General features: G+C 33.5%; 2 protein-coding genes across 3 annotated transcripts; both read right to left on the bottom strand.

Annotated features, from left to right (window-relative positions):
• Window positions 1–200: 200 nt before the first annotated feature.
• LOC123682450 (protein scylla-like) lies at window positions 201–1,935 on the bottom strand. 2 transcript variants are annotated; one of them, XM_045621059.1, is made up of 3 exons: window positions 1,765–1,935; window positions 1,109–1,470; window positions 201–969 (listed from the first exon to the last, which is right to left on the bottom strand). In XM_045621059.1, the coding sequence occupies exons 1-2, from the start codon at window positions 1,811–1,813 to the stop codon at window positions 1,109–1,111; spliced, it is 411 nt and encodes a 136-aa protein (XP_045477015.1). In that variant the 5' UTR covers window positions 1,814–1,935; the 3' UTR covers window positions 201–969. The 2 variants fall into 2 exon arrangements, with proteins under 2 accessions (XP_045477015.1, XP_045477014.1); XM_045621058.1 differs by having other exon boundaries at window positions 1,113–1,470; window positions 1,765–1,933.
• Window positions 1,936–9,366: 7,431 nt separating this feature from the next.
• LOC123682057 lies at window positions 9,367–11,867 on the bottom strand. The gene is made up of 2 exons (XM_045620447.1): window positions 11,411–11,867; window positions 9,367–10,032 (listed from the first exon to the last, which is right to left on the bottom strand). Exons 1-2 carry the CDS (start codon window positions 11,759–11,761, stop codon window positions 9,571–9,573), a joined length of 813 nt encoding a protein of 270 aa, XP_045476403.1. The 5' UTR covers window positions 11,762–11,867; the 3' UTR covers window positions 9,367–9,570.
• Between the last annotated feature and the right edge of the window lie 579 nt (window positions 11,868–12,446).

The following is a 12,446-nucleotide window of genomic DNA, read 5'->3' as shown; positions in this document are numbered from 1 at the left end:
TGCAGTTTGTGACAAATTAATAGGAAATGATTTAACATTTCAGGTTTCCTGCACTTTGACGTGTCGCATTGAAATACACGTTATTTTTAATGTTTTAAGGTTTTTTCATAATTGCAAATTATCTTGGTCGATTATTCACTTTTAATGGGAGGTTATTATTTGAATATGAGGAATATTGTAATGGGAGAGAGAAAGATATGTTTATAAAAAATCTTTTTTAATGATGATGATCACTGTAGAATAAGTAGTATTCAAGCATGAGACTTGTACAATCTGTACTATCACATCGAATTGCCATGGTACTACAACATTCTAAAATCTACAATTTATAAAAACTTATATAAAATATCCTTAAAATCTAAATGTTATAGCCTCTTAAATATTTTACATAATTTAAAAACATACATGTTTATTAAAATTTGTACGGTCATGCATGTTTTGTATCATTCTTTCACAAACACTAATCTATTATCACAAGAACAAAAAAAATTAAAAAAGCAAATTTCAACTTCTTAAATTATTCTCTACACAATACTTTTAAACAAATGTAAGTACAGGTACGATGTCATATCAACATATACATTATTATAATGTATAATTTTAAGGATGGCAAATATCACTCATGATCTTTAAACATTTCCAGAAACAATAATTCAAATCAAACAATTCTCACTTTCACTGATATAATATTCTCGCTTTAATATGAAACGAATCAACATCTTCAAACGAAGATAAATAGAAAATACTGTCAAAATATTTTTTAAAAACAACTAAACCTAACATCACGCATCGCTTATTAAATTTTTCAATATTTTTACATCTATAAAAATAGAAAACTTAATGTTAATCGACTTTTTCGTTTTACATTCAGTCAAATTCGTGGTTTAAGATGATTTGGGGCGATATAATTTCTTTTTAGTCAGTTCGTATTCGGTACTAATAACCACTGTTCCTCCTCCTGTTATTTTTCTGTAACAAAGAGAAGAAGAAATAAATAAAACTGATAGAAATCTATACCTTACGGTTGAGGCATGAAATTCTCTATGGTCTGACTGAACAGCTGATTGTCAAATCGAAAATTTACGTTCGATATGAGAATAACTTGTACTTACTTGAGGAACTGTGGCAAAAATCCCCAACCTCCGTTAGCTTGCTTGAAAGTAAGGTACAGCTCGAAGGTAGATGGTATCGTTGGATCTATTTTCAAAGTGCTGAGCCTCCTGCAATCCTCCTCACCCTCGAACAAAAGATACAGCGTACACCCCCTAATACCACACAACTCCGAATCGGCGATATTTAAAATATCTTCTGAGATCTTTTGAAGTAGTCCACAAGGTAACAGAACTTCCCCACATAATAGATGTGTCCGTTTAGCAGCGCGAATTTCATCTTCCAACTTTTTCGAAAGTATCATCACTGTATTTTCGTGTGTTAGTTCTTCTGACGTTGCACTGGGATTGTAATATCTGCCTGCAAAAGGAAATATGGAAATTAGTTTACTTTCACAACGGAAAATGCCGGTCTAGAAGTTGACCTGGCCAATTTTAGCACAGTAGACAAACTATAAATTGCTTCTAATAAGAATGATGAAATCTTGGTTCGAATTTGGCGAGACTCAGAATGAACTTTCTTTTAATGCCAAATTCAGCCTAGTTTTGACAGTTAGAACTTCCTTCTAACTCTCAAAACTTTATTTCGTGTTCGAACACGAATTGTCGATGAAAACAAACCGGAAAAATCGTGGAAACCTTTTCAGATACTTACTCTGATTCTGATATTCCAGATGTTGTTGACTGATGGGAAGAACTTCCATTTTTATAAAATATCGAAATAATCAACACTTAAATAATATCACATGCAAAAGCCGGCCGCCTTTCAATTGAAAGCTCGACACAATGCTACTATTCTCAAATAGATATCTAGTTGATAACTGAGTTGATCAAAGCAAGGACCTCGCTATTTATGCTTTCCTTCCCACCAGCAATCGTGCGGCTCCGCCACCAGTTCGGGTCTATTCGGCCCTCACGTATACCAAATTATACGTCCTACTTGACGTTTCTTTCGGCAAGAAGAGAAGTTTCTTTGTTTGTTAAACATGATTTTTTCCGTTATAAATTAATCCCTTTTGGATATTAGGGTTTTAATGAGTTTAATTTAGTAAATGTGAGTAATTCGGTGATTGGTTTTCGATATCTAGTGCACAATGTTGCGAGTTTTGGTGTTCCTGGTTGTGGATGATGCAATATTCACGAACTTTGACATGGTTACCGGCAGATGACAAGCTTTGGATCTTCTTTGTGCTTTTTGTTGAGAATTTTAAGTGTATTGTGAACTAATTATTTTGTAAGTAAGTTTTTTGATAAATTGAAATAAAGTTAATTTTGTCAAATTTGGATTTTAATTAAGCATTACTCCAGCAGAGTTTTACTTATTTTTCCTGAACAACTTGATCAATATATAAAAACAAGATTTATATGATAATTTTAATAATCTAATGGAATTGATATATCGATTCTATAGATGTGTTAGCTGTTCTGTGGATTTATTACTATGATAAATTATATCTACCGGCAAAGTGGATCTATCAGCTAAGTAGATCAGCTGGCTTACTAGTTTTTATATTCTTATAGGATTAAAATATTGGAGAACAGCTACTAGTAGAATGATAGTGTTTGTCAATTCAAGAGGAATATGATAATTTTTTTTAATTATCAAATAGGACAGAAATGAAGAAGAATATAATATATACCTAGTTCATTCGATAATGATTTTCAAGGATAATGATGAATTTGAAGTATTTGCTCGAGTATTTGCCAAACTTTGAACTTTTATAAATATTTAAGTACCATTCACAAGGATGATGTTATTTTCGGAGAAATATTCAATCTCGAAATTTTGTGAATGAAGATCTGGTTTCAATTGAAAAAATCCCGACAAACAGAGATTTATCTCGATTCTAATAAGGAACAATCGAATCATTGATTTGCGTCAGAGGATGAAGTGGATATGTTAAACTGAGAATGAAATTAGTGAATGATTAATAAATTGATGGAATTTTTTAACTCACCTACGAAATACTTAAATACAAAAAAATGGAGTTGAACTTGTTAGAATGAACTTCCAAGAATGGAATAAATCGATTAAACTAGAAATTCAGAACGGATAAAAGATGTACCAATTAAAAATAGGTTTCACATACATATATCTATTCCAAATCCTATTAACAAACCAGTAGTCAGATATTGAAACTGATTGCCTCAATTTTGTTGGAATCATTATTAGGATTCTTTGTTAGGATATTGACACCTGGCTAACAAAGAACTTACATCCTATTTTAATGGAATCAGTTACTGATATGGAACAGATTATCGTACAACTATTCCGAAGATTGTGAAAAATTGAATGTATACATTTTTAATCAATATTTCAAGCAATACACCAATTTATGAAGTTTGCAGAAAAAAATCTATGATTTCAGCGAGTTAATTTAATGTAAAACAGGTAAGTATAATTTCAAATGATCAAGCATTAAAGCTAAGTGTTCAAAATCAAAAAAATATCGAAATAAATGAACAACAGTTGTTAGAATTCAATAGCGATATTTTCAAAGTAAATAATAGCGCTAATTAATTATTGCAGCGACCTTGAAATCTTGAATTATTTTTTTGCGAAAATTAATGCAAAATTATGTTAACGAGATGGATCATATATTTGCGAATTTCGCATGAGTTTCTACTATAAGGAACTGAAAACATTGCATCATCCTCTATGTAGTGAAAACTGCTTAATAATTTAGCTACCTGTAATAAAATCAGTTATGAGTCATGCAAGAAGATGGAAATGTGTTTTCATTGTTCTACTCAAGGCTCGGACTTGATTTGGGTGATTCAATCGAAATATTTCAGCTCCAAAATTTACATAACGTTTTTGTTAGACTGATTTCCTGACGTTTAAATCGCTAACATGAATTTGCAAACCAGTTTGTTTTTAAGTTTATTATCTTTTATGATGAATTTACGTATGCAGTTCTTCCCTGTGGAGTTTTTCATTGAAATGATAATAAAATTATTATAATGGTTTTTCCCAGAAAAAATAATTGGAAAACATTGATATACAGAGGTTTACAAATGCGGATTTTTTTTCTTTAATAAAATTTGGTGCGCCACTGAGATAATTCCAGCTGATCATCATTCTTGAATTCCCCGTTCAATTTGTGACAAGAAAATCTGTAATGTCTTTTTAATATGGAGCGCTGTTTTTATGAAAAAAAAAAATAGAACATTTTAAGGCGTATTTCGTTTTTTATTTAATTTTGATAACAATTCAGACTGAATTATTTTAGGATCAACATGTGATTTAAAGACGGAAATCATGCATTTATCAACAAAACAATAAAATAAAATTATAATCATTATCAAAATACGGTTTCTTATCCTCAATGGAGACATCAAATAATCAAAGTCTTAATCAAAACCAAACAGTTAGAAGCACAGATCATTTGCTGGTTTGCGACTGTTTGTCCTCAAAAATTTATCTTATCTTCTCGGATGAATATAACAATGAAGAACAATAATACTTTTTTTATACCTCGATAAAAATAGCAGTTTTTTAATCCATACTTTGGTTAATGGTTTCCTAGTTATGAATTTTGCGAAATGAGTTCGATTTAAACAAGAAAAATTGATTATTTTGTTGGTAAAATTCGTACATGGACAATAATATATTTTTTCAATATTATAATACAAACAATGAAATTATTGGTACACATCAACATAAAAATTATGGTGTATCTTCATATTTAATTTGAAATAGTTGGAGAATTAGTGACTTCATTGCTATGAATGAAGTATTTGTAGAATATTTAGGTAGAAAGTATTGGAGAATAAAAAAATTGTGATAAAATTGTCCGATATAAATAACGAATTTAAAAATCCAACATTTCAGAGAGGAGAGGGGGCATAATTACCAAGGGGATTTGGGTTAAGTCCTCATATTTTATTATTTTGTGCTTAAGATTCTACTGTTACAATATTTGCAATTATATTATTATTAATATATCGAAAATTTTCTCGTTTTCGATTTTTAATTTTATGAAAAATGAAACTATTCTGGGGACGACAGTAAATATAAATAAATATAGATAATATATATATAATATAAATCAACTTTTGCATATTCATAAAGAAGAGGCATACACTTCTATCCTACGTGAAATTTGAAGACTTCTATCAAAATTTTTTGTCGGTTTATCTCAACTCCATCTCAAGTTGAAAGGATCATGTGACTGATCTGTTGCATCAGCGAAACCCCTGGTGACATTCTTCCCTGTAAACTAACCACCCCTCTGTGTTAGGATAATGGATAGTTTTAAGCGGTGACTCAGATTTGATGACTGTGAGACTTACCTGTTCTCTGATCTCCCAATGAGGTTAAAAATAGAGTCTTTATGCAGCATCCGTTCCATGTTCCAGAGCCCCAATTCAGACAGGTTTCGACAAGATTTGATCAGGTGTTTTCTACACGCATATAACGTTATTGATGCGATAATGATTTTATCAGATTGGACTAGGAGGCTATCGAATATTATTATCATCTGTTCACGATGTACGTATTGATGTAATGGATTTTTATCGGACGAATAAATTAGGTGAAATCGTGTTCAAGGGTTAGGTATTGAAAATTTTCGTGAAATTTTCCGAACAAAAAATTTTCAGGTGAGTACGAAATTCGGCTCATTGGGGATGGTTCATTCTAACATCGCTTACCGATTGTTCGTAGAGTGCACAGTTTATGAGAATTTTGAACTCGAAATTTGGAAAAAAATCGTAAAAATTGAATTTCCACACAAAAACCGTAATATCTCCTGAAATATTGGTCATAGCCCCCTGAAACACAAAAGTTTTTTATAGATCGAGATGTGATCTGAAACATATTGAGGTTTCAAGTCCGTATTTTGGCTCAAGGAGAATTAACAGCCTCCAGAATATTATTAAGTAAATTTTTTTCGAGAATTTATTCAATTGGTTTACAATTTTTCGTTTTTTTTTAACAGGCCAAATGAAAAGTTCCCGTTCTACCATAGTAAATAGTAATTTACGTAACAAGTCCGGAAAATAGGGTTTTTTTGGACGAATAGACAAAATTCCAGGACGAGCGTAAGCGAATCCTGGAAGTCTGGGAGTCCAAAAAAACCATTTTCGGGCGTGTTGCGTACAATATTTTTTCGGCAACCGTGTAGAATAACAAATCAATGAGACGACACATTCCTTTTATATACATTTGACAACTAATGTCATATGAACTGTCAGCCGTTTTCTCGGTTGCTATGGTAATGATCAACTGCATTTATTAAAAATAGACCTACAAAGATTTTCATATTCACAATGACACAAACGACGTTATTCTTTTTCGGCCTAGTCCGGGAAGTACGTACTTTCTGGACTAGGCCGGGAAATGCTACTTTCTCAGAGAAAAAGCGTCCGGGAAGTGAGCATTTCCGGACGGTTGACGAAAAACACATTTTTTGGCAGAATTCGATTTTATTATTCAACATAGTTGCCTTCGAGGGCGATACATCGATTATAGCGATCTTCCAACATTTCGATACCATTTTTTGTAGTACGATTTGTCTTTCGCTTCAAAACAGGTATCAGTTTCGGCGATTACTTCTTCATTGGCGCTAAATTTTCTTGATTTTTTCGTCGGTGACAGCCTCTTTTGGGCGTCCACTGCATTCGCCGTCTTCGGTGCTCATTTCAACACGTTTAAAACTTAGCATACCAATCAATGATGGTTGATTTTCATGATGTAGACCCTGAAAACTCTTGATCAAGCCAAGATTTTACTTTAACTGTATTTTTTTTCCTTCAAAAAGCAATATTTTATCAGCACACGAAATTCTTTATTCAACCTTCTAAAGTAGCTACACTCACAACGCAATATCTCACAAACTAATGGTCGGACTGCTGTCAAATTTTGACACGTTTCGTTTGAAGGTTGGTACTAATTAAAAAACATATGGATTTAATACTAGCACTACCATCTGTGCATCAGACCGGGGACTTTTCAATTGGTCTAAGATAGCGAAGTATTTGAAACAGTCATTTTTCAGAAACGCCCTGTAACTAAAGAACGAATCAAGATGTATATGATGTGCTTTCTGTTATTTCATTATTTCGAAAAAAGAAGTCAGGAATCCTTGAAGATTTTTTCTCTAAGTCTTATACGTCTCGAGATATTTCAGTGAGCATCGAATTTGGGACACCCCGTATATGAGCACCTTATATAACTCCCCTAAAATGCAAGATTCAAACTAAATACCCCTCATTTCCCTAAGATTATCACAACTAAATATTTGATTTCAATTTGGCATCTTCCACCCCCTCTCTACCGAACTCTTCATTATTATTCCAAAGAAATATAAATAAATGAGCATTCTCATCCCCGAGACGTCGACGCAAGACGCCGGGACGCTCTAAATGATATTCGAGCAAGTTTTCGTGAGGGTGCCATGAAGGGGATGAATGTAAATTGGGCCCTTCATTGTTACACTCGCTAAGGTAACATAAACAAGTGCGAAGCGAGTCGAAAGAGCCAGGCCTTCATTATTTTCCGTTGCACGATCAAATTTTGCATAATATCTTGGGCAGAAATTGCTGACTTGAGGGAATCGTAAAGATTAACTCTTCAATTAATGTTGGGGATGCAGGCAGAGACCTCTCACGGCCGAATTTCTTGAGTTGTCGCATGAATATTTTATCAGTTGTGAAATTTCAATCGGCCTTGTTGGGATGTAATGGTGTTGATTTTGTAATCGCGGAATGGCTTTAAGTTCCCCTTGCTTTGATTAATCATTGAAAGAAAGGGGTTTTCCTAAATTTGTTACTATAAGAATTATTCTGCCAGAAAAATATTGGGAATTAATCAAGAAGAAGAAATGGGCTCTTCCAAAATCATTACAATCAAGAAGCTAAAAAAATTCAACTGGGAAAGAAGGAACCATTCAATACAGGAACAAAAATTCTCAAAATGTCAATGATGGTCAAATGATGATGACAATTTGACATTTCAAGAATTTAAATGAATTACCTATTCGTAATTGAAAATTGTATTGGTTTATGGATTTCTCAACAATCCCAACGAAAAATTAATTATAATTCATGAAATGTGAAATTTAGTCATCCAAACATCGAATTTTAGTTTCTTTCTGTGTTTTCCGGAAGTCACAGACTACTCCACACAGTGAGGAATTGAGGTTTTTCCTCGATAACTCTTGAAGTATTTATTCATTTTAGGTATAGGGTTTGCTCAAGTAATCCCTACTGAAATGAAAAAAATATTGGTTATAATTTGAAAATCTTGAGTTTTGATGAATTTGAGTTGTCCAAGTTCATGATCTTTTATGAACACCCTGTACTTTTTTGGTCCCAACCGCAAATAGTCTTATAATACTACATATTTGCAGAATCGAAAATGAAAAAAATGTTTTCTAAAAAAGCTTTTTCTGCCGACAAATTCGAAAAAATGTGAGTTTCCTCCGCCACCATTTTTTTCATAAGAATCTCATCAACTTAGAAACCGTTGAGTTATGGCAAAGTGCCGAAATTGTCATAAAAAAACCTATCTAATGATGCAATAATTTACTGAGTATGCCATTTGAATTAAGGTAGTAGTAGTCTGTTTCCGGTATAACCGCAAGTTGTAGAGATCTGAAAATATTTTAGGTAGAAAGATCATTATCTCAAACCCCAATATGCAAATTTTCAGCTCAAAATTATGATTAGTTTTCTATGAACGTCTAATCGACCATCCCTTGAATCACCCTGTATATTTGCTAACTCTGCATGTTCAATTTAATTACTAACTTTCAAATAAAAACTACTGTTGATATAATTGTTCATCTTCTTCAAGTTATTCCAGAGCAAAATTTGGATAATAAACTACATTTATGGTGCTCTAATGGCTTTAGTCCTTGAATCAGTTGAATTTTGTAAAAGGTGTAAATCCAAATCTTTTCTTTGAATTCTCCATGTTGTTGTTTAAAAGTAATGTAATTATTGAGAATGACGTGGGATCGATAAAATTTAATTTTTCTTCACACATGCTGCAAATAAATCAATATTTTCTTATGTGCTTGCATTCATATGTCGTACTGGTATATATCGTGTAAAAAAAAATTCACTTTCAAATTTGTCTGTCCATTGAATGATTATTATCATCCATGAATTCTTCACTTTTCACACATGAGTTCTAATTTTGATAAAACAACTTTTGGAAGCCTTTATTATTTTCCTGAATATGTAATCTACGCTGCAATTCATTTTAGCATTGAATTCGTGAAAAAGGAAAAACAACAAACTAAGACAATGACAATTCGTAAAAGCTAATAGTTCATTTATTCTTCTATATAAAATGTATAATTTCAACTTTCTCAATAAAATTTACTTACAACTATTATATATATACAAAAAAAAAATCAAGCCAAGTTGGTCCAAAATATATCAACAATTTACTCAAAATAAACAAGCATAATTCCTGCTCTGATCCATTCACTATAAAAACCACAAACACTCAATCTGACTCAGCTCCAACTCCAGAATGCATCGAATTGCTCTGAGAGCTCTGCAGCAAGCACATGGTGTTCACCAACGTCGAGGTAATCTTAGCCTGCAGCCTCAACGAGGTCGGAGGTCCCATACTCCTCAACATAGACGCCACATATCTACCAAAATTATCATAAATGTCCTCTTCACGCAGTAACTGAACACCATTTTGCATATTTTGTGGAACACCATTAGTATCTTCTAGTGGAAGTACCAGAGGATCTTGCTGTTTTTTCCTTGATTTTTCTGGGACTTCTGGTGAGGACACGAAAGATCTTCTGCGTTTGATTGGAGATAGGGAAGTCTCTGTTTTTACTATAGACCCGCTTGGACTGCTTGGAACCTCTGTGGAGTCTTCAGAAGGACCTGGAGGTTGAATTGGAGATCTTGATCTCTCATCATTCGAGTCTTCGTTCGGGCATGATAATGACTGTAAACGGAAATAAGAATTATTATTATTATCGATGAATTGTTTGAGTGGTATGAGGATCAGTTTTCAGAAAAAATTATACTCTTTCAGCTAGTCAAATTGTCGTCTATTTTATTGCCATCATCAGGGCGATCTGATAAATTTAACTTAAATTAAATTTAAATTTAACCTAATAATCAACCATAAAATGACACCTATTTGCCATGTTTTTTACAAAGGCACTTATGGAAAATAAAGAAAAATAACCTAAAGTACACCAAATTTTCCTAGGAAGATTGAAACCTGGAACTTTCGTTGAAGGATCAACGATTAGACTTTTGTTGAAGACATTCCGAACGATATTCATCATGAGTAGATTGAAGGCAAGTATAAATTGATATGAGTTTACGTGACTTTAATCTGGAAGTTCTAGTATCTGGGAGGTAGGATACAATTGGAAATAAGTTTGGGTAGAAATGAAATTTATCACAAGATTTCTTTACTGCAACCTGTCTACGAATATTTGATAGCACTGGTCACCAATGTAAAGGTTTAGATCTAATAGTTCCACTGATAATTCTCATAGAAACGTTAAGCTGAGCATCAATTATTTTACGAACTTGAGGGTGAAAAGCTAAAGAATAGGTATAATAGTCTTCTGGAATATAAGATTTTCAGAAAACATGGTTACTCTATTTTTGAATTTCGATATTTTTCCTCCTATTGTGTACTAAATGTCGGACAAATTTTGTTATTCATTTGAAACTAATAGAATTTTAGAGCTGACTATAAAGTAATAGACATAGAGGAAGTATACGCAATTTTTACATGTCCCCAACATGGTAAGATTACGTTGTCGGATTGGGATATATTTTCAAATCCACAATTTTAGTATATCATTATGAATGTATATTTTATTGAATGAAATATATTTATTTGTGTGTTTCCCGATTAAAAATGCAAATTTGAAAATTTGGATCCGATATTTTTCCTAATTGTCGAATTCATAATAAGCAGAATATTTATTATTTTCTGTATCTATCTGCTGAAATCCAAGGTTTGGCAACTTTTGCTCTCCTAGTGCCATCGGTTGTTTCACGTCGTCGTTTGGCGTGCTTTAAGTTTGTTTTCTGAATTTTTGATAATTTAGCTATTTATTTCAATATATTTTGAGTTAATATGAAACGTTGATTCACTATGGGACATAAAAAGTGCGTTCTTTGTTGAGAAACTAGCGAATTGAGTGAAATATCGTATCACAGATATATTTTCATTTCCGCGCGCTTCATGTCAAATTCGATAGTTCATGTTGGCGACAAAATTTGCTTACTGAAAATGACATATGCTCCCTCTATCTATATTTATCACTATAACGAGCTCACCAAACCAATATACATACCGCACACGCCTGCGCAGCCCTGCTATTAACAAAAGGTCTAATGAACGAGTGCATCAAATCGAACCAGAAAACTTTCGGCGTGTGAACCATGCCTAACCGCTCAGCCTCAGCGATCTTCTTCAATTCCTGGCAATATGAACTCCGCAAGTTCTTGAACTTGTACATTATCTCTCTGGGACCGAAGCCTGGTATGTTGAGCTCCTTGGATATCCTCTCCGCAGCAGCCATCCTCAAGTCCCTGTTCTTGTAGTCCTCCAGGTTCATGTCGTAGAGCACACGCTCAGCGCGATACAGCTTTAGAAAACGATCAGTCTCGTAGTCGCGTAGTTTGACAACGCGTTCGAACGACATCCCCACTAGGTAGAGGCAAACTCACGACTGAGTATCGGCACGTTCGAGACGCGTGAGGAATGTGAGAATCCACGACGGTCGATCACGACAGGCGGCGTTGCCGCGTCTTCAAGGGAGTGGCGTGGAGTGGTTCGAGTTTTTTTTTCTTTATCGTTTATTTCAGACCACAAAACAGTTGATAGGGATTCATTATGCCGAGTAGGTTGACATTTTATCCAAATACTTGACTTGAAAATCAAACTCGTGAAAAATTACATACTTGAGTTTGATTTGACTTGATTTTAGATATTTATTGCTCGACTTGATATCAAGCTACTTGATATTGCTTGAGCTTGATATGCACGCGTTGCACGGCATATATTTCTGCAATCTCGTGCGCGCTTGGACTGAATAAGGGGATTCCTCGAGCGCCGAAAGACTGAAGCATTCGCCAGTGTGACTTTATTAGTGGTTATCTCACATTTCTATGAAATCTATTGGTAGATTTTGGTAGATTCAGAAATATCTGTCCAAACTTGGCCAAGTATTTTTTATCAACGCAAGCATTTTCAGCTCCTGTTGAAAGACAATTTTCCAGAGCTGCTCTTACGGTTACAAAAACCCGCAATAGGTTAGACGACAAATCTATAAGATGCTTCATGTGTCTTAGATCCTGGATGGTAAATTATAAAATCAAACAAAGCCT

The sequence above is a fragment of the Harmonia axyridis genome, chromosome 6 (assembly GCF_914767665.1).
Source record: "Harmonia axyridis chromosome 6, icHarAxyr1.1, whole genome shotgun sequence".
Taxonomy (NCBI): domain Eukaryota; kingdom Metazoa; phylum Arthropoda; class Insecta; order Coleoptera; family Coccinellidae; genus Harmonia; species Harmonia axyridis.
Note: the sequence above shows the minus strand (reverse complement) of the source record. Positions and strands in the feature narration are given on the sequence as shown.